General features: G+C 32.7%; 2 protein-coding genes and 1 long non-coding RNA gene across 3 annotated transcripts; all 3 read left to right on the forward strand.

Moving 5' to 3' along the window:
- Positions 1-1,822: 1,822 nt before the first annotated feature.
- Positions 1,823-2,482, forward strand: LOC113870107. The gene has a single exon (XM_027506707.1). It carries the CDS (start codon positions 1,823-1,825, stop codon positions 2,480-2,482), a length of 660 nt encoding a protein of 219 aa, XP_027362508.1.
- A 4,436-nt stretch (positions 2,483-6,918) lies between these two features.
- On the forward strand, positions 6,919-9,268 carry LOC113870108. Its single transcript, XM_027506708.1, has 3 exons — positions 6,919-7,164; positions 7,838-8,017; positions 8,609-9,268. The coding sequence occupies exons 1-3, from the start codon at positions 6,919-6,921 to the stop codon at positions 9,266-9,268; spliced, it is 1,086 nt and encodes a 361-aa protein (XP_027362509.1).
- A 6,588-nt stretch (positions 9,269-15,856) lies between these two features.
- On the forward strand, positions 15,857-21,568 carry LOC113869132. Its single transcript, XR_003505469.1, has 2 exons — positions 15,857-16,174; positions 17,290-21,568. It is a non-coding gene; the product is annotated as an uncharacterized LOC113869132 (long non-coding RNA).
- Positions 21,569-26,656: the final 5,088 nt, after the last annotated feature.

Raw genomic sequence — 26,656 nt, forward strand, 5'->3', positions numbered from 1 at the left:
TATGTGAGAGTAAGAGTAGACTTTCACGGACACTATCTGCAACACCTTGAACCATGTACACCGTTGGAAACTCGGAAAATGAAATTAACATCGTACACTTGTATAATAACAATAACAATAAATAATTGTTGCTTTTGTTGTTATTTTTGTTGCAAGTGCATTACATATGTTTTTATATGTTTATGAACAGTTCATGCTTAGTAAAATAAGAAGTATCTAGATTTTACGTGGACAACAGGGTAATGGTCATTTGGAAGTGTTCAGACCGATTAAGTATATATTTAATTTAAAGTTAAGTTGGATTAATTTTTTATGGAATTAAATTAAAATTACTAAATATGTTTAAAAGTGTGTCTAAATTAATGCCATTTATAGATTTTATATTAAAACAAATATACCATGATATGAAATTTTGATTTTTAAGACAAATAAGTATTTAATCTTTGGACACTCATTTCTCCTCTTCAAATCATATATTAGATATATTTTTTTGGTCAACTACATATTTTTTATTCAAAAAATAAAAAGAACCCTGTAAATACTTTACTTTAGCGTTTGAGATAAAAATAAAGCAGTAATGTCACAATCGATAAGGAAAAAAAAAAAAGAATCCATTATCTTTGTGCCTTTTCAAAAGGATTTTGAACATTTTTTTCTGGATTCTGTTTTGATGTTTTAATTTCTTCTAATTTTATACAAGTTAAAAATTTTCACTTTCAATTAAAAAATTCGGTAAATCGGATTAATAAATTAAGAACCAAGATGTAAAAATTTTCTACAATCCTATAAATTTTTGGCCTGTAACTTATTTGGGCCGACTTGAAGTAGGAACAAAGGAGGCCCACTTTTGAGTTTGGATCATCACACTGTCAAGCTCTCACCAATTTTGTTGACCAAAAACAAAAAGCTTCTCGTACTTGACCAAGATAAAAAACCTTGTCATAGGTTTTTCTCCGCAGGAAGTGATGAACCTGCGTTACTGTTAAGCTTTCTATGGATTGACCCAACAAATAAAATAGCTCTCTACGGGATTCAGGCCAGCATTTTATTTTTCAAGAATTGACACTCTTCAGGGACTTTCAATGTACATTAAGTATTATATTTTACACCAAATTATTTAACAATTCATTAAATATAACAAAAATACCAATATATATTTTATGGTTTATTAAAATATCAGTTTATCGACTCAGCAAATGAAAATGTACTAACTGATGACTACCCGTTTTCCATCCAACTACGAAAGCAATAGCTTTAAAGTCAGGAAATCTGCATAGAAAAGAGTTAGCAACCATTTGGCATGCAAGTTTGGTATTTATCTTTTGTAGAATACTAATATTCACAAACCATTTTTTTATTTCATTATTCGTACGCAATTTTTTCCTTTAAGTAAATAATAAGTCAAGATTAAAAAAATCACATTTTTCAATACGCATTCACTTTTTCTCTTTTTTCCGAAACAAGGGTAAGAAAAAGAGTAAAAGAACATGTGTAAAAATAATTTTACTTACTTTACAAGATTAATTAAATAGCATCAAAGGGTAAGATACCTTGTTGCAGAGAGCCGTGTAATATGTAACAAGATATAAAAATGAGCGTTAACACAGGGTAGGAGACAAATGCTTTAAAGCTAGGAAAGGAAGATACCAAAACCTTCCCACCAATTAGAGATAAAGAACCCAATTTTTGTGCAGTTTCCCTACCTGACTAAGCTTGCCAACCCAACCCCAACACCTCCCTCTCAAGTCTCACCCCACACAGCACAACATAAAACTCCCAAATAACCCCACATGGGTTGATTTTGATTTGTCCATCACCCTCCATGCAGTCCCATCATGATCATGGCCATGTGGCTGAGCATCATCAAACTCCTAGACCCAGAAGAAGAATAGTGACACATGACAATGGTAACACCCACATCATAATCTGGCTAGCAGCCATTCTATGCACCATCATAGCCATAGGTGTTGTAATAGCAGGCATAGTAGTGTTTGTGGGTTACGTGGTGATCCACCCAAGAATTCCAACCATCACCATCACCGATGCTCATCTAGACCTTCTCAGTAATGACTACTCTGGGAGTCTCCAAACCCAACTCAGAATTTTTGTTGTGGCACAGAATGGGAATGCCAAGGCTCATGCAACGTTTTCTGACATAGGATTCAACCTAAGCTACCAAGGCCAAGGCATAGCAAAGATGGTTGCTCCGCCATTTGAGGTTCCCAAGAACAACTCAAAGACCCTCAACTATATGGTTCAGTCTTCTCCTATACCCTTAACTCCTGATCAAATGGAGGAAGTGAGTGAGTCATGGAAACGAGATATCATTGGCTTTGACATAAAGGGTGGCGCTAGGACACGGTGGAGAGTAGGGCCTTTAGGTTCTCTTAAGTTCTGGTGCAGTTTGGATTGTACTCTCAAGTTTCACCCTTCCAATGGGAGTTACATTCACTCACGACGATGCACCTCTGAATCTAAATGATTCTTAGTTAATTTCCTCCATTTTGTTTGGTTAATGATTATTATTATGTACACACAAATTGAACAAACTCTTCTACATATTGATTCAACATTCATGTTCAATTCAACTTTCAAGTTGAGTATCTTTTAGATTATTTGCTTTTGCAGGACATATTTCAATCCTGTTAGATATGTGACTCAGATCAATGTACACCGAACAGAAGACACGCCTTTTAGGAAGCTTGTGGCTTTAACGCTGGTGAATAATTAATATTTCTTCTTCAACTTTGTATTGAACAAGTTATCAATTTAGGAATTCATAAAAAATGACAAAGTTAATTTATCAGTTAGTGATTTTATTTTTTGGCATTTTGTAGGTAGCTACCAACAATAAGAAAGGATACAAATTTAAAGAAATCAATCAAGTTCAAAGCAAAGATGATAGTTAATTTTTTTACGGTTATTCTTAGACTCGTGTAGTGGAAAGTAGAAATGGAAAATCGCAGAAACTGCAGATTAGGAAATTTGTTGATTGAAGCTTTCGTGTTGGGCTTCAAAGAGGTCATTTCCTTCATAGCTAAGAAAACCCGCAAAGTGGGAAAATCTTGTGAAATTCGATTTCCATAAAAAAAATTAAAATTGACAACATGTTTGTTTTACTTTTAAAATTAATTTCTATATTCGAGCACACATTTTAATATATTCTAATTATGCTTAACGGTTTAAATTCACTTTTATTAGAATTAATTATATTTAACTTAAAAGTTATATATATATATATATATATATGCTGAAAAATTAGGCTCCACAAGATAAAGATTTGTTCAAACCTTTTATAAGAAGTACTCTTATCTTACTTTATGATTAGTAAATATAAGACATCACAGATGGTTCAACATAAGTTTTCATATCATGTTGAAAAATTAGACTTAACTTACTCATAAAAATTAAGAAATTTGTTCAAATCTTATAAAGTATTTTAACTCTTAATATTAAATATGGTAACAAAATGAACATTCAACCGGATGGAAGATGCTAGAAAAGCCAGTCATACCGAATGCAACATTAAAATGGTATCAAAGATTGCAACTCTCCTTCTTTTGGCACCTTTCCATGCAACATATCTCGTTGCTTTTCTCTCAAGCCTTGTAAGCATTTGGCATCAATCGCATCCCTACTTTTTCTGTGAAGTTTTATGTTGAGCTTGCGCAAGGATAACACATAATACACCTTTTATTTTGGCCTACATTATGTGCTTAACGCATTAACCAAGTTCTTGATGTCAAGGGTATCGGGTGGAAGCTACCTGAAATCCTGAATTTCCAATTGATTGTCGCCAAAAGCTAAAAATAAAAGCCATGGATAATTTTATGTAGAATGACCAATTAACATAGGATGAAATAACGATTGTATCAAAACAATCCCAATTCTTCAAAGATAAAAGTTTTTAAATAATTGAAAGACTAGCAGTTCAACTTGGAAATTTTTAAATCATGGGGAAAATATAAGAAACTACATATGTGAACAAAAACAAAGAATATTTGTTCTGACCAAAGATTCACAATTCGAGTTAAGTTTATGTTATTAACAGTGAAAACAAAAACTTGAGTTTGGATATTATGGCAGAATATATTAGACCTCGTTAACTGTTAAAAGAATTGATTCGAAGGTTTAAATTTGGTAAATAGCTGTGATGATTATTTCTAATTGACTTTAAAATGCAATTTTTGAAGTATTTATTTGCTCGAAGTTAAATAAATTTACCAAAAATAGAATAAAAATTTTAAATATATAAAATTACTTAGGAAGGCATTATGGTAGAGATTCTATGAATCAACTGGAATCAATTTTACTCAAATAGCCTTATCTTAAAGTCATGAGAAGAAATCTCAGACAGGGACACTGATGAGAGCTTCATCAAGACACGTGGCTCTCAAATCTGGGAAAAGTGACGTCGATCATCTTCTTCAATTAATCCATTGTTCTGTAACATTTATCGTCGCATTCATGGTGTGTTTGTCGTAACATATATATATATATATATATATATATATATATATATATATATATCTTTAGGATTCGTTTCAATAACTTATTATTTTCCTCTTTTATGGTGAGGTAGGAAAGAATATCTTATTATGATATTCGTTTCAAGAACTAATTTCTTTAACCTTTTACAAAAGTATATTTTTTTATATTTAATTAATTGTTATAGATTTCTAAAATATATTTTCATTTATCTTTAAATAATACTAACAAAAGAGTCTTAAATTAAGAGAAAATGAAGTCTTTACATTTATTAAAAATTTCAAACAATATAAATTTAAAACATCAAATTATAAAAGATATTAATTTTTTTACACAATAAATTTCTTTTACCGAAAACAACGAGTTAATAAACTACTATAAATTAAACTACAATATTTTATATTAGTTAATTCACATATTTGATGATAAATATATATTAATTTAATAAAATTTTAAAAATAAAACTATAAATATTTAAATTAATTTAAAATTTAAATTAAATATTAAAAAATTAAGAATAATATACGTTATTCATAAAAGGCAAAAAGATTAAGCTACTTTCATGATAGAATATTTTAAATTCTCATGTATAATAAAATGGAGTTTTTCATATTTTTTTCACGCTTATACACAAATTTTTACTTCTATTAAAAAAATATATCAAATTAACTTAACTTCTTATAAATTATAAATATTTGGTCTCAAAATCTCAAATATTTATACTTTTAACTTATTTCTTTTCTAAATGTTCAACTTAAATTTTCCCTTCAGATTCCAAACAAGTATGATTTTAAATTAATTATTTATATATCTACTTTTTATATATATTAAAATAGAAGACCTTATTTTGAAAGTTATTCGACCCCTTCATATACTCCTTAATGAATAACACATATCACTCTTTTTTCATTCAATTTAAAAACTTTTTTCTAATAAATTACACATGTATATTTCATTAAATATTTCTAAATTCTTCTAAAAATCCTTCTAAATTAATAAATAAAAATAATATTAAATATTTCATATATTTTAAACATATTTAACTGTTCCAATATTTTTAAGACTTCACATGAATTATAAATATAATTTAAAATATGTTTAAAATTTAGCAATACTCCTATAATATAACGGAAATACTTTGTAGATTAATTATTGAGATATATTATATTCTATGTATGGATTGACGTTACCTTAACATATACCAGTCTTGACAGTTGACGTGGCAGATCGAGGACGCTTTCATTGCCACCTATTCATCATGCACTCCCTTCAAACTCACACACAACTTCACTAAACTAAACTATGCTTTTCCACGCCCTTCCTCGTTTTCTTTGTCTTTCTCTTCCAGCTTTTCCTTCTGCTCTGCTCTGCTTTACTGTTTCTCTTCCTTCCCATTTGCATGCAAAGTAAGTGTTGCTTACACTCTTCCTGCCAATCCATTTCTTTGTTACCCTTTTTGCTTCAATGCTATGTGTTTGGTTTGGTTTTTGCTTGATCAATTCGGATTAACATATGAAAGATTCAATCTTATCTTTTATATGGTTTGTTGGTTGATTGGATTGCTTTTTAGTTCAAACCCAAATTTGCTTTCACGTTTTGATTATCTGGGCATTGATCATTCATGTTAAAGTTCATTCTTTTGGTGGATTCATGGACTTGGACGATGTTTCAAGTTATGCCTGTGGATGGTTCGGTTTATTATATCAACTTTTTTTTTTTTTTCAATTTTCCCACTTAGTCTTATCATGTCAGTCGTTGTTTGTGGAGAAGTGTGAACTATTTGATGCATAACATTTGATCAAAATTCAACGGCCAATGCTGATATAGTTTAGGAGAAGTTTATGATTTTGCCATTGCTATAGGATAGGGAGATCAAGCTTGGCTTCTCTTTGGCGTTCTGCTCATCTATGATTATCCCAATTCCCAATTAGACATGCGGAGGGACTTGAGGTTTTTATTATAATTTTTTTTAAGCCCAATCTTCAGTACTTTTGATTGCTATGTTCGATGTTGTCGTCACTAGGATTAAGCTTTCAATAAATTTCTGATTCTTGAAGCGGGTTCATACTTTTACTAATTCATGAATCCAATAAGCATAGGCTGCCTGAAGTGGGTTCGTTTTTTTTTTTTTGCAAACATGGGATTCAGTATTCTGCTTAAGTAAATATACACAATTAAATCAACCGTCGGAATAGTGTACGTGACTCATTCAGCTTCATAAAGATTTTATTTAAATTGAAGGGGTGCCAGTGCTGTATTGAAGGTTGATTTTAAAATGTTGCCAAGTTAGAAACTGAACAACTTTGGACTTGGATATTCATATGGATTTATTGATACTGCAGGATGCTGAGATAAACTGTATCAGTGCAGCATTATTGAACTTCTGAATATGCATTGATTAAGGAGGAAGAGCAGTCATTTTGGTGATTAATGGCATTGATTTCTGAGCTATTGGCTAACATAATAATACTCTTGGTGACAAGGCCTTTCTCTCTACTTAAACTAGCATGCTTATTTGGTATCAAAACAGCAATGATTGTCATATATACTTGGGTGGAGTTGATTAGGGCTACATTTAGCTTCCATGTAAACATAATATTGAGAATTATCACATGGACATTTGGGCTTATCTCCCTACCTGCAAGAGTTTTGAATGTCTTTCAAAGGGAGAAGCAGGTTAGTTTTCATTCTGTAGTTGTACTAGTTTTATTTTGTGATACGTTCCTTGCATAAGCAATTCATTTGCCCTAAACTGTCAGACGCTTACTTTGTAATTACAGGTTTTGGCATCTTTGTAATGCAATTAATTTTGCTTGAAATTATAGATAGAAATAATTGGATTCCAACATTTTCCCTTTCTTAGTGCTGAAGGATGGATTAGCTCTCTAGCTAGAAATGGTACATTTTGAACTATAGGATTTAGATGTTGATATTTAGTGTAAATATAGTTTAAAAATCAGATTAAATTATCTTCCCATTGGAGCAAGAAGATAAAGGCTGTGACTTGTAATAGTCAATTAAAGTTGAAAAAAGTGAGGTTGCTTTTGATTTCTGACGAGATGGGGGAAAGAAGTATAGAGAAAAGAAGGTGGAGAGGGGCAGAACATTATAGGGAACCATACCTTTGATGTGTGAACTTTCGTTTTATTAGGTTAACAAATGTTAATTTTTTTCCTGTTGCTTCAATTCTGATATGAATGCCTTACCCCTCTCCCAATCTTCCTCTTCTTTCAAATTGATCCACAGGTAATGTTCCCTCTACGTTTTGTGGCCTTTACCTTTTATTCTTCTCCCTAAACCTGAATTTTACCTTGCTGTTAGATCCAATGGTGGTTATGTTTGTATGCAGCTGGAAGAAAAACTACAACAAATGCAGAATGAGCTGGAGAATCTAGTGTGGGATCAGAAGGAACTTCAAGAACATATCCAAATGGCTGTCAAAGAGCGTAAAATGATGGAGTTACTACTAGCCGAGCTTGAAGAGGAGCATGATATGGCCATTGCAAAAATTGAAAAGCTAGAAAGAAAAGTAAATATTTCATATCCATGTGCCTGCCTTTTAACTTGCGTATATATTTTTGAAGGTTGGAGTTCATCACTTTCTTGATGCTACCTGTTGAAAACCTTTTACTCTTGACCTTATGATATTTCTTTGAGGCACATGGAGAACTTTCTAATTCTTAATAAAATTAAGTGCTTAAGAACATTTTCTGTTTATGATTTTAATTCAATATATATTACATTTAGCATTGAAAAGTCTAATAAATTGACAGAGTAACAGACACGGAGGCAGTGGTTTTAAATTTATACCCTAGTCTGTAATTTATCATTTCTTGACAATTATAATTGGAAGTTTTCACTTTATGGAAGTTTGTTAATACCTAGACGTAAGACTTAGCTTCTGGCTGAGACTAAATTACAAGCAATATGTTAATGTCTGCAATAGTCAGAAATTAAATTCAGTATTATTCTTATGTAAGTATTTGGTTAGCTAAGTGAGTTATAAGGAGACTGTTAAGATATGCCTATCTTTAGCCAAATCCAGATAATTTTTTGCTAGAAAATTCATCTATGTACACAAAACTTTTCCTGATTTGGTGCTTAATTCCCTTGTTGACAGTTGCGGGATCAGACTAACGAAAATCTTCGGCTCAAAGAAATTCAAGGAAAGGGATGCTGGAGCTCCAAAGATCAAAGTAACACTGACAGTGGCAAAAGTATTGATGACAGCAACTATAACATTCCTCATCATATGTTGTCACTGAAATCCAATTACCATGGAAGTGGAATTGCCCTTCAAGACTTGCTTATGCGCAAAGATATTTGGGAAGACGATAGCAAAACAAGAACCGATTTGCTTAAACTCTTGAAAACTGGACCAAAGTCTGTGCCAGTTAAACCTGAAGTGATCACAAGAGATGCAGAAGTGAGTGAAGTTCTCGATCATCGTCGAGACATTGCGCTTTCTCAATCGCTTTTTAGTGCCATTATGTCACTTATAGTTGGAGTGACTGTGTGGGAAGCTGAAGACCCTTGCATGCCTCTTGTTGTGGCTCTCTTCACAGTAGTAGGCATGTCCTTGAAGAGTGTGGTGCAGTTTTTCTCCACCATTAAGAACAAGCCTGCATCTGATGCAGTTGCTCTTTTAAGCTTCAATTGGTTCATTCTTGGTACTCTAACATACCCTACATTACCAAGGGTTGCACGCATGTTGGCTCCACTAGTGTTAAGTATTATGGATAAAACTGTGATCCAGTTTGGTTTCCTTTCCTTAGCTTGACACTGTTTTTCTTTAAGGTTGTGTTCTATTATGTGCAGTATAATCCGAATTTTGAGTCTTTTTTGCTGTGGTGTGAGCTTCTTACTGCTTGTACAATATGAGGAATTTCTGCAATTTGGCTAGCTGTGTTGAGATATTCTGTTTTCTCAGTTTCCACGTCCCAAATATGGGAGAGAGATAGATAGTAAATCAGTTTTTGTTTTCCTTTCCATTTTTTAGGAGTTCAGCAAGAGCCTTTGTTATTTTGTTAACTTTGATCATATTTTAGTTCTTTCCAATGTCATGAAAGAAAAAGATACTAAATATATTATTCTTATACTTGTGAATGTTATTTATTTTGCTTGTATATATTATTGATATTATAGTCAAATTTGGTAGAATAACATTTTTAATAGTTTCTTTTTATGCATGTTGAATTTATCAAAATAATTACTAAATTATAAAGCTAAATGCTAGGCACTTTTTTAAAGCACTAGTTAATGGATCAAGAATGGAAAGCTTTATTAGAAAATGGTATTAATGCACTTTTCTTGGGATTTTTAATGTATATTTTTTTATCATTTTAGGATTAAAGATGGATTTTTAAAGTACAAGGATTACTTTAAATTCAGTGAAAAATTTAGAGGATTGAAAGAATTGTCTGTTCATAGATTCACATCTTCTGCAGAATTTTTTTTGGAGTCAAAATCTTGACCATTCATTATCTATTCTTTTTTCTCTTGTTATTGTGTAAAGTTTAATTTAACAGCAGAGATTTAGGACATTATCCGAACAAAAATCACGCAGGAGAAAATTCAAACAAGTCTAGTCATATGTTTGTGTATAACATTGTTATATCACTTTCAACATGGAAAGATTTAAATCAATCCAAATCCATTATTTAATTTGGTGATACCTCAATTTATGGCTTTTAAGATGAAGGGCTAAAAGCAATGCATCAGTTAAACTTTAGAAAAACCGTCAACATCCCAGAGTTGGGACTTGCTTGTACTTTACAAACGTTAAAAGTTCAGGGATCTATCCAAAATTTTGCAAGATAGATTTTCCGCCAACATTATACTGCGACAAATCGCAATGGTCACTATTGTATATAAAATGTTCAGACATTTCCGAAAGGTGATGACATATTGACACCTGTTAGGCTGGGATATGACAAATCGGTTTTGAGTTGAGGTTGGTGTCCCATTCAGATGCATTTTCTTCTTTATTGTTCTACTATCAGAAAAATGTAGTAGTTGCACCTTTAAGGCTCATTTTGGTAGGCCTAGATAAAGCAGCGTCAGCAAATGTGACATAAGGTTGGCCAATTTAATTGATAACTCATTCATAAAATTTTTTATCAATTAAAGTATTTAAAAATAGGTATTCATTTCTTGTAATAAAATCTAAAAAATACACAAAAACATAAATGATTTTTTTACGTGAGAACATAAAAATAAATTAAATCATAAATAGTTAAGATTAAAACATAAAAAGTATGTGATAATTTTAAAATATTACATAACTTTTTGTTAGTGATGATGCGATATAAAAATATTTTAACCTTAAATATTTATGTATATTGTGTGTATGTGTGTAATCCATCTCACTTTTTGGCACTCCTGTCACCATCTTTCTAATATAGAATTAAGAAGTGGATGGTCATGGCGGGACCAATGTCTTTTGGATTGATTTGTCCTGACAACGTCAACTATGTATTTTGGTTGGGGCTAAAGAAAGCATACATTAAGTCGGTGTTAGTTTTTTCTCAAGCATATGCCAATACTCCAATTGAAGCATGTGCTCTGTTTTGGGACACTTACCCATGAAAGGTGACAATAAAAGGATTTTGTTTGATCAACTAATACTGGGGTATATACCTCTTTGCAAATAAGATACAACCCTTGCCTTGTGCAATTAGAATAACATGAAGCTCTTCTAGTTATGTGCAACCCACTCTACTTTTAGCATTTATTCTATTTTTATATATGCTCTATTACCTGTGAATGGGAAAGCACTGTCTAGTGGGTGTTATGGAGGCTGAACTTAGCAAGCACTAGGTTTACCACCATTTCAGAACAATAAATAACCACAAAGGGGACCTCCCTCGCTTTTTCTTTTCTTCCCTGTCTAACATACACACGCCCTCATTCTTCTTTCCTAAGATATTCTTGTATAAACATGCTACGCAGGGTTTATAATATTCTATTAATAACTTTAAATAGTAATTATAATATTCTTCTAAAAGTTATTAATAGTATAAAACTAAGCTTAGGTTGATGTAAATGAATTGATAAAAATCAGTTTATTTTAGCAATTAAATGCGAGTTTTAAAACAGATTAAAAACATTATAAACTAAATTTAATGCAAAATGTATAATTTAAAGAACTTGAATGTATGATTACTTAAATATGAACCTCAATGCGGTTAAAAAGATTAATTAAAGATAATAAAGAAACAGGATACATTGCACAAGTTTGGAGGCTTTAAATGCAAAAGACATCATAATTATGCTGATAAAGTTAGGGACAGAAATTTGATATTTGTTCCTAAGATGCTGGATCAGATATAGGGCTCCCCAGACATAAACAAGGAAAAATACCATGTCAATGACAGTGTGATACAAGACATTACAATTTAGGTCTCTGTAGTTGGCTTAATTCTCTCCTACAAGACAAATTCTACATTTCAGATCCTCCCAAGATACTATGCTCTGTTTAAATTAAACTTTACTTACATTGAAGGCTTAGGGTGATTCTTCGTGTTCAAGGGACAAATTGGGAATTCGGTAGTCACAGATTTTTAAAAAATACGTATATTATTTTCAAAAAAAAATGTTTGATGAAAATAGCATTTTATTTAAGATTAAATATATTCTCTGTTATTATAATTTTTTAAATCTAAAAAATAAAATAATGTAAAAAAATATTATTAATTTTATTTTTATAAAATTTATTTATTTTTATAATAATATTTAAAAATTATTTAATTTCATATTTTATAAAAAAAATTATGCTGACACCTCAATCATTATACACGTGTCACTATAATTCAAAAGCCACTCTTGGAACTAAAAAAGTCACGTGATTCTACCCTATTTCCTCAACTTTAATATTATCATGCCCTAACCCAACGTTGCCGTATTGGAGTTGAACGACAAATACTTATCACTAAACATGTGTTTCCTTTTTTTCAATATTTATACTCTACCATTGCAAACCCATGGCTACCAATTCTTTGATCTCGTGAACTTGTGACTGATCAATTAGTTTTGATAAAAATAAGTTAAGATAGCAACAGTCTTATAATTAAATATTTTTCAGTTTTTTTAATATATGTTTAAAGACATAAATTTAAAACTAATATTCTATTTGATGTTTTTATGGAAAAAAAAATAATTCATCAATATTTAATAAAAAATAATTATAAGTCATAAATTTTTAATATATTATAAGAACATCTATAATGATAAAAAGTTAAATTAATAATTTATATATTAAATGAATGAATATTTTTATTTAGACAAATAATTGATGAATATCTTGATAAAATAACTATCACAATAAATAATGGTATAAAAAAATTTAGTAATTAATGTATTTTTTCATTTTTTTATTTTCACTGTTTTAAAAAAATACTATTTTATTTGTCACTCTAAAAGTTTAAGAAAGTATTTATTACTTTTTGTTTAACATAACTCTACTCTTTATAAACTAAGAAGTTATTAATTAAAAAAATAAAATAGAAAATAGATAATGATTTTTATACATATTAAGATATCAATTAGTATTTTGAAACTATATGAAATAATCTTAATTGACATATGAAAAGGCACAAATGAAGTACCTAATTTTTTTTTTATATAGTTAAATAAAAAATAGTAATAATTTTTTTATTGACTAGAAAAAATTAGTCAAGTAAGTTTTTATTAAAAATTCACATGATTCAATATATTGAGATTTGAATTTATTATATCTTTTTAATATTTTTTATTACTTTATGAAGTAAGTATAAAATAAAAAAGTACATACATTTATTAAAAAAATATTATTTCAAAATCGTAAAAAGATATTAAACACACACCTTTTATGATAATTTAAAATATTGAATAGAATCTATTCAATACTTACATAAAACAATTATTTTAAAAAATTATCTACAAATAAAAAATAAAAAATATTAAATATATTTTTATGATAATTTAAAGTATTTAATAAAATTTGTTAATAAATTGGAAAATTTGTATATATTTGTAAAATATTTTTATATGTAGCATTAGAGACTTTGTCCATTTTACTGTCTAAAGAATGGTAAAACATTTCGTATGTTGTGTTTCTACCTGAATTAACTTAGATTTTGTAGTCGGATTGGGGTATGGGTTGGTCCGAACCCGTTAACCCCCTTTGTTAAATCCTTATGAAAAATCTAGATAAGAGAGAGAAAAGATCATTCATTGGCAATAAGAAAAGAAAAGAGGAAAGACAAAAGAACTACCTTGGGAACCTGATTGAATTCTTATATGTTATATCATCACCTTCAACTACAAATATGGAATGCAAGACACAATTATTCTCTCCCTCTGCGACTTCAAAGCATTTCCAACCATAAATTAATACTTGATTAAAGAATATCTCTGCACGCCTTTCGCACAAAGTTCACTCAAATCTTTATTTGCCCAAATTGTCAAAAGTTTATCAACCATTAGCCAATACAAATATATTACAATAAAATGAAAGTGACTCTTACCTCGTGAAGCTGCCCCTGCTTTTCCCATAAATTTTAATGCATTATCATTCAACCTTTAAAACAACTCATTTCATCACTTTCCATTTCCATATTATAACACTCATCTAACTAATATTCTATTTCAAAAATCTTAATTTAAAACAAAACGTTGCCGTAAAATTTTTTTTTTAGGGTTCATTTTCGTAACTATTTTGATTCGTTAACCCCATTTATCCCCCACAACTTTATTATAACAAGCCTATCCCGCCATGGGACTTACCATCATTTGTTCAATTTTTTAACTACAACCACTCCTATGCGATTACACAACACCATCGTCAATAGTAAACATTTAAAGTTGTCAAATTTTACAGTTTATATAAATTCGTAAAAAATTGTCTCAGCTTACAATAATAAAACAAAGCATAAAAATATATTTAAATAATTAAATCATATAATAACCATTGTTAAAAGTGTCTTAATTTTATTTATGATGTTGCACAACTTGTTAAAAAAAAAAGCAGCGTTATGATTTCAAATAATGCATTTTTTGTGAAAAAAAATGATTTTTCTTTTATTTTACTAAAATGGTAAAATTGAATACAAACTCATACATTTATGTGTGTCCGTTAGAGTTAGCCTCAATTTAACAAAAAATGAGTTTCATTATCATTCGACACAATTTCTTTAGTTAAATTTGTAAACTCATACAAATTTAGGAGTTAAAACAAGAGTTTAACATCCCTGTAAAACTCCATCATTCCCCAAGAAACCATTACCTACTCCACCTTGGCCAAAATTGTACTTGGTAATCAAAATGGAAAGAATTGTGGCTATTGTTATGTATATTTTTGTTCGAAAGTCCCTGTCCTAGTCTGGTATTTAAGTTCTTGAACTTGATGCTTTCATATCTTCAAAATCCCTTATCTTTTTTCTCAACTTACAATTTATGTTCATGAATGCTGTTAATTCCTTGTTGAGCTAGAATTTGATTTTTGAATACTTGAGTGACAATGTTCAAACATTACTTATTGCCATTTTGACAAATGAACAAACTTGTTATTAGATAGCCTACAAACTGTTTTTTTTTTATCAAAGAGTTCACTGATCTTTCTTTCCTACTTTTCAATTATATAAAGCCTTGCACGGTTGAGTGTCCAAAATTGCAAAAGAAAGTTAGGGTTATTAGGTGGAATTACCCCTTAAAAAAAAATTGTAAATCGAATACATATTAATTGCGACTTAAATAAACATTATTGAATAATCTTACGGCAGTAAGAAAGGACAATGGTATATGATGATGTAAGGAGTAATCTTACAAGGTAACTCACATGGAGGTTTCCCTCGGGAGAGTGGAGCCCTTGAGAATGCAATTGATGACTGAATTCGTACCTAACGCTTATTGACTATGTAGAAAGTTTTTGGCTTTATAAAAAAGAAACGATGGGATAATATATTTATTGAGGAGCAGAGGGCATAGAAATGCAGCCCATAGAGAGGCCCAAACGGCGTCGGGCGAAGCTGGTGGTAATTTGAAGTCCAGGAATGAAACTGAAAGGAGGCTGAGAAACACGTTGCAGTGGCAGAACAGGCGCGCACGTGCAGCCACGTACTTGAACAAATGGCATAAATTCAGTAATTCTTTCCAAATCCATGGCCAATTCCGCGTCTGGCCATGCCGCGCTTTCTTCTTCAGAAAAAATTGAAAAATTATAACAACTTGCAAAGTATATATCGCATCAGGAAGAGCGTGTACCACCACGTGTCCGTATCTCCTTCGTCTGTCCTCTTTATAAATAACCCCTCGCTAACCCAATCTTCACCCGTTCACCACATAGGGTGTGGGTTGGTTGGGTTAGCTTCAGGATTCCTTCTTCCTTCCTGCCTTCTCTCGTCCTCGCCGATGTAGAGAGAGAAATCAACAAGAGAGAGAGAGAGAGAGAGGAGAGTGTGGTTTTTGGTGGTTTGAGGAAGATAATGCGATTACCGTGAGGATTTCGATTCTCTCACTGCGCGGTCTCTAATTCGCTTGGTGCAGGTCGGGAACCGCTGCTGCTGTGGTTTTCGTGCGAAATGGTGGAGCGGTTGCCGGCGGCGAATTGGATCCCGCCTTGCATCAACTGAATCGGAGGCCGCGGTGACGCTTTGCGTGGTTTTCCGGCGCCTCTCTAGCAGATCTCTGTTACGAGTTTCTACAATCAGTAATTTTTATGATTTTATAAGTTATTCTAATTCCTGCTTATCAGATCCGAGACACTTTTAGATTTTATAGTTTATTGTCTATATGTGGAAAAGGTAATTGATGTTATAGATCTCGATGCGTACTGTCTAAATCTAGGAAAAACATTTTCAGTTGCGTTTCAGATAGGTTTTCCCTATGTAGATTTAATTTTCATTTGGCGTGCTTCCTTTTGTTGATTGAAATTTGAACTGAAATTTATGTTCAAACTGAAATAATCGTCGAGTTTTTGAAACTATGATTTTATTGTATCAGTTACTGGTTGAATGGTTTAAGTCAATATGGTTATGGTTCACATAAAGAAAGAAAAGAAAAAGAAATTGCTTGAGGCTTTTTTATGCCATTCTGCTCTGGGATGAATTGGACTGCATGCCACCGTCACTTGTTTTTAATGAGATGCATTCCATTGCGAAGCATGGCCTTTATGAGTTTGTGTTATTTTCAGATTGTTCAATATTTGCTTTTAGGAGGCTTAAATTTATGAAGTGATTGTAGGGTGAGTTGCGTAGGATATTGAACAAAAATGAAAAGCTTGTTTTGGATTCTCACAGTGTAACTGGCTTCTATACCTAGTAAACTCAAGTTGAGACTTGAGGATGATTTCAGATTGCGTACGTTGTGTATACTGTTGAAGCAATTGATCTTGGTTGTTTCCATTTGCTTGGAGGTTGATTTGAGTGTTTGATCCATAACTCAGTAGTAGGACATTGATGTATTAAAATACTTCATCCTCTATGGGAAATATCAATTTGTTTTTAGAATAATGTGAATTCAAGTGACACTTGACTGCTGAAGCTTATTAAGAAGAATACTTAGTTGTTAGTGTTAAATATCAGTTATTTGATTCATGTTGTGAATGTCGTGATATATCTTGATAGTATACTCTATTGTACTAGAGGGTTCTAACATTTATCTGATGGTGATCGGATCTTCAGATTCTATTGTTGTCCAATTTGGACTTAGAGAAACCCTTTTCTTAACTGAAAATTCTTACTAGAGATCCATTATGTCTATGTTTCTTGCCAGTGGTGGTGCATTAATAGATTGTTTCTTCTTTCATGGTTATCTTATAAACAGGAAGGGAGAGCTTTGGCAGCAACAGTAAGAGTTGCTGCCATCTGACTTGAAAGTCACAGGTTTGAGTTGGCGAATCAGCCTCTTGCAAATGCAAAATAAGGCTGTCTTCAATAGATCCATAATGGGACCTTTTCATGGCAGAAGCTTTGTAGCTCCAGGTTGCACTATTATAATAAACAGGCTGCAAACTTTATAAATGCATTTGCTTTGTGTCTAGTAAGTTAGCTGAAGTTATGGATGGTAAATTAATGTACCTTGTGCTATATGATGGTTCACTGAATGAAGCATAGTTATCTATCCCAAATAGCAGAGTTGGAGTGCAGACCCCTGCAACACTATAGGAGGAAAACGGGATGACTGCTATTGTGAACTTTTTGAAATACACATTAAATTTATGCTACATGAATATAAGTGCGGGAAAATATAAAAATTTCAGAAATTGAAGACATTTATAATTGATGATTCAAATTCAGAGCTTGAAGCTAAATGCTTGTCTCAATGACAATAAAGTTGTCAGGGATAGAGAGAAGGAGCACCCGGAGACTAGAGAGAGAGTAGGACAGGTTGCAGAGGTCTTTTGTTGGCTGAATAATACATTAAAAATGCTGGAACAGAGGGAGTTTGACTGGAGAGAATGATACGAAGGTTAGAAAGAACTGAACAGAGCAGTGGCAAAGGTGGTTAGCAAAAATAAATTGCCACGGAAGGTGGTGTTTGTGAGAATGCCCGATTAGGTCACATGATTGATTTAGTGATAGGATTTGTGTTTGAATCCTTCGATTTAATGAAAAGGGATGAAAAATCACAAGATTGCCCCCCTAAGCAGCCCTAAATGATGCTGTTCAATACGGTATAAAATAATTGGATTTATGTTTTTATATGGTTGATATCTTAAGGATACTTTGTATGTTAGTTATGTATATGATGACTAAGATTCTTGGACATGTATGAATTTCCAAAGATTGACTTGTTTCTTTTTAGGTATAAGTTTTTTTCCAATGTCACACTATGCAAATATGTACGTGGTCTACAGCTGGCCTGATCTTTAGATGTGGTTGTAGAAACAGTAAGTTACAAAGTATTATTTTTTGTAGTAATTATAGAATTTTCTTCCCCCAATCTTCTTGGTGCATACATATAAATGGGATTTGTTTATACCTACATGGAAATGTGATTCCTTCCCCATGAACACTTATCTCTCAAAGTAAGTCATTATATTTCTAGGATTTCTTCAATAAAAAGAGATAAGAATATATGTACATATTCGAAATGTGCATTCTTTTAAACAGAGATGCGATTATGCAAATCTGGTGCAGCTTAACGTTTTAATATTTTCTTTTCTGCTAATGGTAATAGATGCAAAACAACTTATTTGGGTACAATGAGCTGCCCCTCTGCTCATTTAAATATGCGAAAGAACAAAGTGCCTAAGATGCCACACATAGGTGTGTATAATTGAAGGAAAAATTGGCCCTCGTGTTGTTTGGACTTTGGCGGGAAGGTTATTTATTCAATAGGGAGAAACCCTGATTTGCATGATTAGATGAGGCTTGATATCTTCTGTTTTTTATTCGTTTAGGAATTGGCTAATTTCAGATATTGATTTGCTCAACTGGTCAAAGATTGTATGTGGAGAACACTTGGTTGTAAAAGAAAATGTGAATACCAGGATCAGTGTTGACAGAATAATGCTTTTTTATACTCCATGTTAAAGTTTGGGTTAGGGTTGATATTTGAGAAGGTACTTATATACAAACAAAATTGGATTGAGATATGGCGATTAATAATTTTATATACAGAGCGAGAGCATGGTATCACTAATCAAATGACTTCTTGATTTTAATGATGGACAGAACGAAGTGAAATAATAGAGAGAAACAGAATAATATAAAGGATCCAGTTTGATACTCTAGTTTTTTTTTTTTTTCTTTTTCAATCGAGATATTCAGCTTAAAAACGTTAAAATTAATTTATTTAACAAATTAAATTAAAATTTTTATTAAAATAGATTTAACAAAGCATACATATGAGAGCGATTAAATTATTTTTATAAATTGTTCATAATTTTTTTTAAACGAGTCCAAAGTGAAAAAAAAATATATAAAGAAATGCAGAATGAATTGACACTGAATGAAAATATCTTTTCCTTGCCAAACATTTTATGATGGATCGAAATATAGTTCTTATTTAATTATTTAGTAAGTGAATAAAGCAAAATGAGGTATGATTTTATCATTCTTATTTTACCCTTCTTCAACCATCTAGAAAAGGAAAAAAAAAATTGTATATTTCATTGGGATAACATTTTTTTCTCATGCAATTTTGCAGTATTTTTTTTTTCAAAGTGTTAGCAGTATAATATGATGCTCACATACTAGTTTTAATCATATTCTACTAGCTGTTTATCTTATATTTTGTTTAGGGTTTAGGGTTTAGGGTTTAGAAAGTGTTGATAGTTTTTTTCTGAGTTATGATATAAGAGGCTCCCGGCCAGTAATAGTATCAGAGCTTTCAAATTATTTGATGTTCATATCTTCAGGGTTTATCGGCTGGACAGCTGACAGGCACCTACCGGAGAGACTGTATTCACAGTCGCCCCTGTCTGTAACAATGCCACGAACTCCTGTATTTATTCAGAGCCTAAAGTCTCTGTTAAAGGAGGGGATAAGTGTGTTATTATAAATAAAGTGAGTAAGAGTTACCACAATATCATGAATACACCCACAGATACCTCTTCTACTGAAATCTCTCCTATTCTCCTAAACTCTCCTATCACATTGCCAAAAGACTGTATCAGAACTGCTTTTGATAAGATAGAAAACTTGATAGAATACACCTATGTTCCTGAAGATGCTCAAATTCAGGAATCTATAGCCCCTCTGCTAAGCCCCTACAATGTTTTCAGAAGAAAAAAATCCTGGACCAACAAAGTAAACTTGTTGATCCTCAGAAAACAATCTCCTATTAAAGAATATGTCCAATTCACCAGAATGGACCAATGTAAGATACCTGCTACAAAGGAATAGAGATACATCAACCTTGAAATCCCTAAAACCTTTATAGACCATTGAAAGACTGAGGGATACACTTCTCTACACTTTGGAGCAATAAGATTAGTCCTATCCCTACATGGTAGGAAAAATCTTCCAGTCACTGCCAGAATCACTTTTCTTGATTCCACTTACATCCATTATGAACATGCTGTTATAGCAACACTACTAACCACTCTTCATGCTGGAAGTGTGGTCCTCACCATCTTTCCAAATTAGAATGTCTCTTTGAGAAACAAAACTCTTCCAACCAGATTGAAAGTCCAGATCCAGCTCACTAGAGCTGAACAAATTGAAGAAGCCATCACAACAACTCTTCACCATCAAATGATCTACAGGTTACAAAATCATGCTCATGACCTTCCTTTTCTAGGAACGGAAAATGATAATTTGTTTGTCATAGCAAACAGAAATGAAGATGATGTCCCATCTATCATTCAAGTTCCTAGGCAAATACCTAGAGAAGAACTTCTCAAGTTAATTCCGTTGGAATGGACAACCAACTATGAGAAGATCAGGCAAAATAATAAACCAATCCAGTCTTTTGAAGCTACTTTCAGAAGATCTGTTGATGGTGGTGTCAGAGCTATATTCAAAAAGCCTGAAGAAGAACCAAGCCCATCTTCCAATTGTTTCCAGTAACTGATGGTTATTCCTGTTGGAAAAGAACATAGAATTTCGGTATACAGCTTCAAACTTGATGGATCTTCCATCTATTCTGACAAATTTTATGGACACTTCATGTGGGATGTTGATCCTTCTATGTGTGACCCTGACTGTGATTGCTGGATGCATACTGGTGATACATCTGATGAAGAATCAGATGATGATGATGAAGATAATCTGAGAAAGAAAAAGAAACCGTGCAAACCACCTCCTAGGCCTAGGAGAAGAGACCCTGGATTTACTCCATGGGTGAGAATCAGGAATGAAAGAAAACCTTTGTCCATCTATGATGAGGCTTTGGAAATTTTAAGAAGAGAAGGCCTGCTGACCAAACCTCCTTGTGATCCAGATTTGATCACATAGCCTCTTCCTCCAGGACTGTGCAACTCTTTCAGTGCACCTCTGGAAAAGGTTGCAGCTCCTATTCCCTGCATGATGTTTACAAAGTATGATGAAAATTTCCCTTCATTAGAAAGAAAAGTAGACCCAATCACTAAGGTCAATACTAGGCCTTTAATGATACCTTCTGAAATACAACCAGATGGAACACTTAAGGCTTCATCCCAAGCTGAAGAAGTTCTTAATTGGCAGACTAAGAATTCTTTGGCCCAAAACCAACTCTTGAAAAAGATGGACAGAAAGATGGACCAGATTGTTGAATCTGTCCATAAGAATGATGAGAAGCTCCAATATCTTTCTGATAAATGGGTTGATACCAAGATAGGAATTTTCATACCAATGTTGACTGATTTTGAAGATCATTGAGAAACTCAAACATATTGAATGTAGGAAAAACTATGGGATAATGGAATAAAAGAGTACCACACCAGAGATACCATACATCTTCTTCTATTAAGGGAAAATCCATTAATAAAGCAAAGATGTTTAGGTATGGTGCATCGGGTTGAAACCAGGTAGGTTTTGGTTTAGCACCATGGTTATGAAGGGAAAGAGACAGATAATGGAACATATGATTTCTGGCAAAATCTTTAATGTATTCCACAGTAATAACTCCATCATTTCTCATGTCAGGAGGAAACATAGGGAGAGGATTGTGTCTAGAACTTGAACTTGCTTCAGCAATGTTGAGTGAGAAAATTAATGGATATGTATTGAATGAAGTAACAATGGCAACAGGCTTTTTTGGTCTAGATAAAAGATCTGGAACCACATTTTTTTCTCCTTTGATATATTTTACAGTAAAATCATACTTGGAAAACTAATTCTTTAATCTGAGAACCTGAGGATCAGGTGACATTTTGTTCTTGAAGTCAAGTAATGCAGGAAAAGCAGAGTTATCCATATACATCTCAAAATTATGACCTCTGAGATAGAAATCAAATTTTTGAATACCATTTTTGACTGCTAGAGCTTCTTTATAAGTTGTGTGATAATGCTTCTTAGATTCTTTGAATTGTCCACTAGCATGTCCACAATAAGCCTTTTTTCCATTAATTTCTTCAAGTAGAACAGCTCTCCAATAATGATCACTAGCGTCCGTCTGTAAAACTCTTTTTCCATCACCAGGAATCTTTAATGGAGGAGGATTCTGGGCTATCTTCTTCAGATGATGAACAACTTCAGTCTGTTCATTACTCTATTGTGGAGGATTTTTTCTCAATAATTTTGACAGAGGACTGGTGTATTTAGCTGCATTAGGAATAAAGTCCCTAATATAATTTAGTACACCAAGAAATTGTTGGATCTGTTTGATTGTGAAATTTTCATCAGGAAAGTTCAAAAGTTCTTCTGCAATATGGGGCTGTGGTTGATAATTTCCCTGAGAAAAATGCATTCCCAGAAAATCTATCTGGGTTTGGGCTAACTGAATCTTTTTTTCTGATAACATAATCCCATAATCATTAGCAAGGTCAAAAAACTTGTTTAAGAGAGCTTTGTGGGATTATGTATCTTTTGAGAATAGCAATACATCATCTATATAGATGAGTATACTATTAAGAATGGGTTCAAAGATTCTGGTCATGGCTTTCTGGAAAAGAGAAGGTGCTACCTTTAAACCAAATGGAAGAACTTTCTATTGATACTGAGCATTTGGGATGCAGAAAGCAGTTTTGTATCAGTCAGAAGGATCAACACCAAGTTGCCAAAATCCTGATTTTAGGTCAAACTTTGAAAAGATTATGGCATCTTTGATCAATGTATGAAGAGAGGAAGTTTTTGGAATAGGAAACTTATCATCTTTGAGAAAATGATTGAGAGGCTTGTAATCAATTACTAACCTCTTTTTTCCTCTGATCCTTTCAGATCTTTTTTCAACATAGAAAGCTTGACATGCCCATTCAGATTTAGTTGGTTCAATTAATCCTTGACGAAGAAGCTCAGCACATTCTTGTCTGGCCATCTGGAGGTCACTAGGACTCATTCCAGGATGTGTAGCTTTAGTAGGATTGATGTCTTCATTGAGCTTGAAAGGAAGCTTTATAAAAAATTCTGGATTGTTCCGGATTGGCTTGGGATGAGAAAAATTCTCATGACCATCTGCACATAAGGTTTTCATCTTCTCCTTAACTTCAGAGTATTCTGCCAGACTTTCTTCAAGAGAATAAAGCTTCAATATATCTGTGTAGGGCTTGAAATTTCTTTTGAATTTTATTCCTCTAGGAAGAATCTGAAGTTTATCAGTGAGACAGTAAGCATCCATTCCAAGCAGAATATCTTTGTTAGGAAGATGAGTTCCTATAGGTTTGATCCAGATTATGCAGTCTGGGAATAGCTTAATTCCAATGGGCATTCTTGAAATTAAGTGTGTTGAAGACTTTTCCATCGGCTGCAACAAAACTGGTTGTATACTGAGTCCAACATTCTTTTGGAAAAACATATGGATTCATCATGGTTCTTTGTGCTCCAATGTCCATATAGGTTATGGCTTTGATTGGTGCGGCATATTTATTGATAAGAACTTGAACCTCCACACAAGGTTGTGATGGAGTTTGAAGAACACTACTTATTTCTTGAGTAAAATAAAGAGGAATATATTCTTCTTCTTTGCTTGATGAATCTGAAGAATCATCAGAAGATTCTTGAATAGCAAAGACAATATCCTGATCTGCTTCCTCTTGTTTAGAATATTCTGATTTAATATCTCCTTCAATGGGATCTAATGAATTTACCAGATTTTGAGCTTTGGCATCTTTGTTAGGACATTTTTTGGCAAAGTGCCCCTTTTTCCCGCAAATAAAACATCTGGTTCCTTTATTTTTTCCTCTTTTGTTCTTTTTTTTGAAGTATTTCATCATCTTTTTCTTCTTTTTTGAGAACTTCTTTATTGTGCCTTTCTTCTTGGATGAGCAGACACACTTCTTTTCTTTGCATCCAATTTCAAGGTACTTTTTCTTGCAGGCCTTAGTAAACTTTGATCTTTCATTCATCACATCAGAGATGAAGAGATGTGTTCTGCAAAGTTTATCAAGAGATTCTAATGTCTTTTGGTGGATCTGGCCAAGACTTAGACTGGTTAAGTCTTGTCCTTGAGCAACAATGAGTTTGTGAATCTCTGGCTGTAGTTCTTAGGGGAGAGATGCAACATAAGTATTTGTTAGACTGACATCATTATATCCATTAAGAAGGTAGAAAATTTTTACCATTCTTTTATGATGTCTTTCTAAATCATTCTTCTTCAATGAACAACATCTCATCTCAAAATAATCTTGCCTGATCTTTTTGTCATAGAGATCCATGTCTCCTACGAATTCTTGGTGTATGGCTCCAAGAGCTTAGCGAGTATTTCCCAATTGATGAAACTGGTCTTGTTTGACGCTGCCAAGATTATGATACAATTCCTTTAAAGTGCCAGTCATTCTGCAACAAAATTCTTCAATGACTTTGTATGGATCTGCATCTATCTTCATAAATTGAGTATCTAACCATGCTCCGAAATCAAGTAATCTTTTTCTCCAATGTTTTGGAGAAACATCATCAAGAGTGAAATAAGGACTTCCATTAATTTTTTATCCTTTTTTCTCTTGTCTATTGGTTTCTTCTTCTTCATCAGGTGAATCATAAAAAGATCCTCTTTGGTTACTAGATTGTGCTGTATTAACCATCAACATTTCAGTAATATTTGTAAATTCTTCATCAGAGGATTTAATTTCTAGTGATTCTGGTTCACTCTGAGATTCTTCAGCTGTTGAAGATTCATAAGATTCCTCATGTAGATCCTGTTCAGTAGATAAGGATTCTTGAGATCCTCTTTCAGTATCTGAGGAGTCAATCAGTTCATCTTCTTCAAGTATTACACCTATAAAAGGTCTTCTTTCTTGACTTCCTTTTGATGACTTTTTGGGGGGAGATTTTTCTTCTTCAGAGGAGTCTAAACTTTTTGTCTTGATAGTTTCTGAAGAAGAAATACTCATCTTTCCTTTACCCTTAGAGTCACGTGTGAAAGACCTAGGTTTAGGTCTATAAGCAGAGGGTAAAGAGTAAGATGGTGCTGTAAAAGTTCCTTGGTAGAAAGGAGATGGACTAAAGGGAGAATAATAACTTGATTGTACAGGAGGTGGAACAAGAAAGGGATTAATTTCAACTTCCCTATTCTGTTGTTTGGCAGCAATTAATTCATCCATTTGTTTCACTTGCTCTCTGAGTCTCCTGATTTCTCTATCCTTTTTATGGTATTCTCCGGTGAAGACAACTTTTTCTTCTGTCAATTTTGAAATATCTAACTCCAATTTTGCAATTTGCTTCTGAGATTCTTTGTAACATCTTCTGAGTTTATCAGAAAGATATTGGAGCTTCTCATCATTCTTATGGACAGATTCAACAATCTGGTCCATCTTTTCGTCCATCTTTTTCAAGAGTTGGTTTTGGGCCAAAGAATTCTCAGTCTGCCAATTAAGAACTTCTTCAGCTTGGGATGGAGCCTTAAGTGTTCCATCTAGTTGTATTTCAGAAGGTATCACTAAAGGCCTAGTATTGACCTTAGTGATTGGGTCTACTTTTCTTTCTAATGAAGGAAAATTTTTATCATACTTTGTAAACATCATGCAGGGAATAGGAGTTGCAACCTTTTCTAGAGGTGCACTGAAAGAGTTGCACAGTCCTGGAGGAAGAGGCCATGTGATCAAATCTGGATCACAAGGAGGTTTGGTCAGCAGGCCTTCTCTTCTTAAAATTTTCAAAGCCTCATCATAGATGGACAAAGGTTTTCTTTCATTCCTGATTCTCACCCATAGAGTAAATCCAGGGTCTCTTCTCCTAGGCCTAGGAGGTGGTTTGCACGGTTTCTTTTTCTTTCTCAGATTATCTTCATCATCATCATCTGATTCTTCATCAGATGTATCACCAATATGCATCCAGCAATCACAGTCAGGGTCACACATAGAAGGATCAACATCCCACATGAAGTGTCCATAAAATTTGTCAGAATAGATGGAAGATCCATCAGGTTTGAAGCTGTATACCGGAATTCTATGTTCTTTTCCAACAGGAATAACCATCAGTTACTGGAAACAGTTGGAAGATGGGCTTGGTTCTTCTTCAGGCTTTTTGAATATAGCTCTGACACCACCATCAACAGATCTTCTGAAAGTAGCTTCAAAAGACTGAATTGGTTTATTATTTTTCCTGATCTTCTTATAGTTGGTTGTCCATTCCAACGGAATTAACTTGAGAAGTTCTTCTCTAGGTATTTG

Source organism: Abrus precatorius, unplaced genomic scaffold, assembly GCF_003935025.1.
Source record: "Abrus precatorius isolate BTA unplaced genomic scaffold, Abrus_2018 Scaffold6, whole genome shotgun sequence".
Lineage (NCBI taxonomy): Eukaryota > Viridiplantae > Streptophyta > Magnoliopsida > Fabales > Fabaceae > Abrus > Abrus precatorius.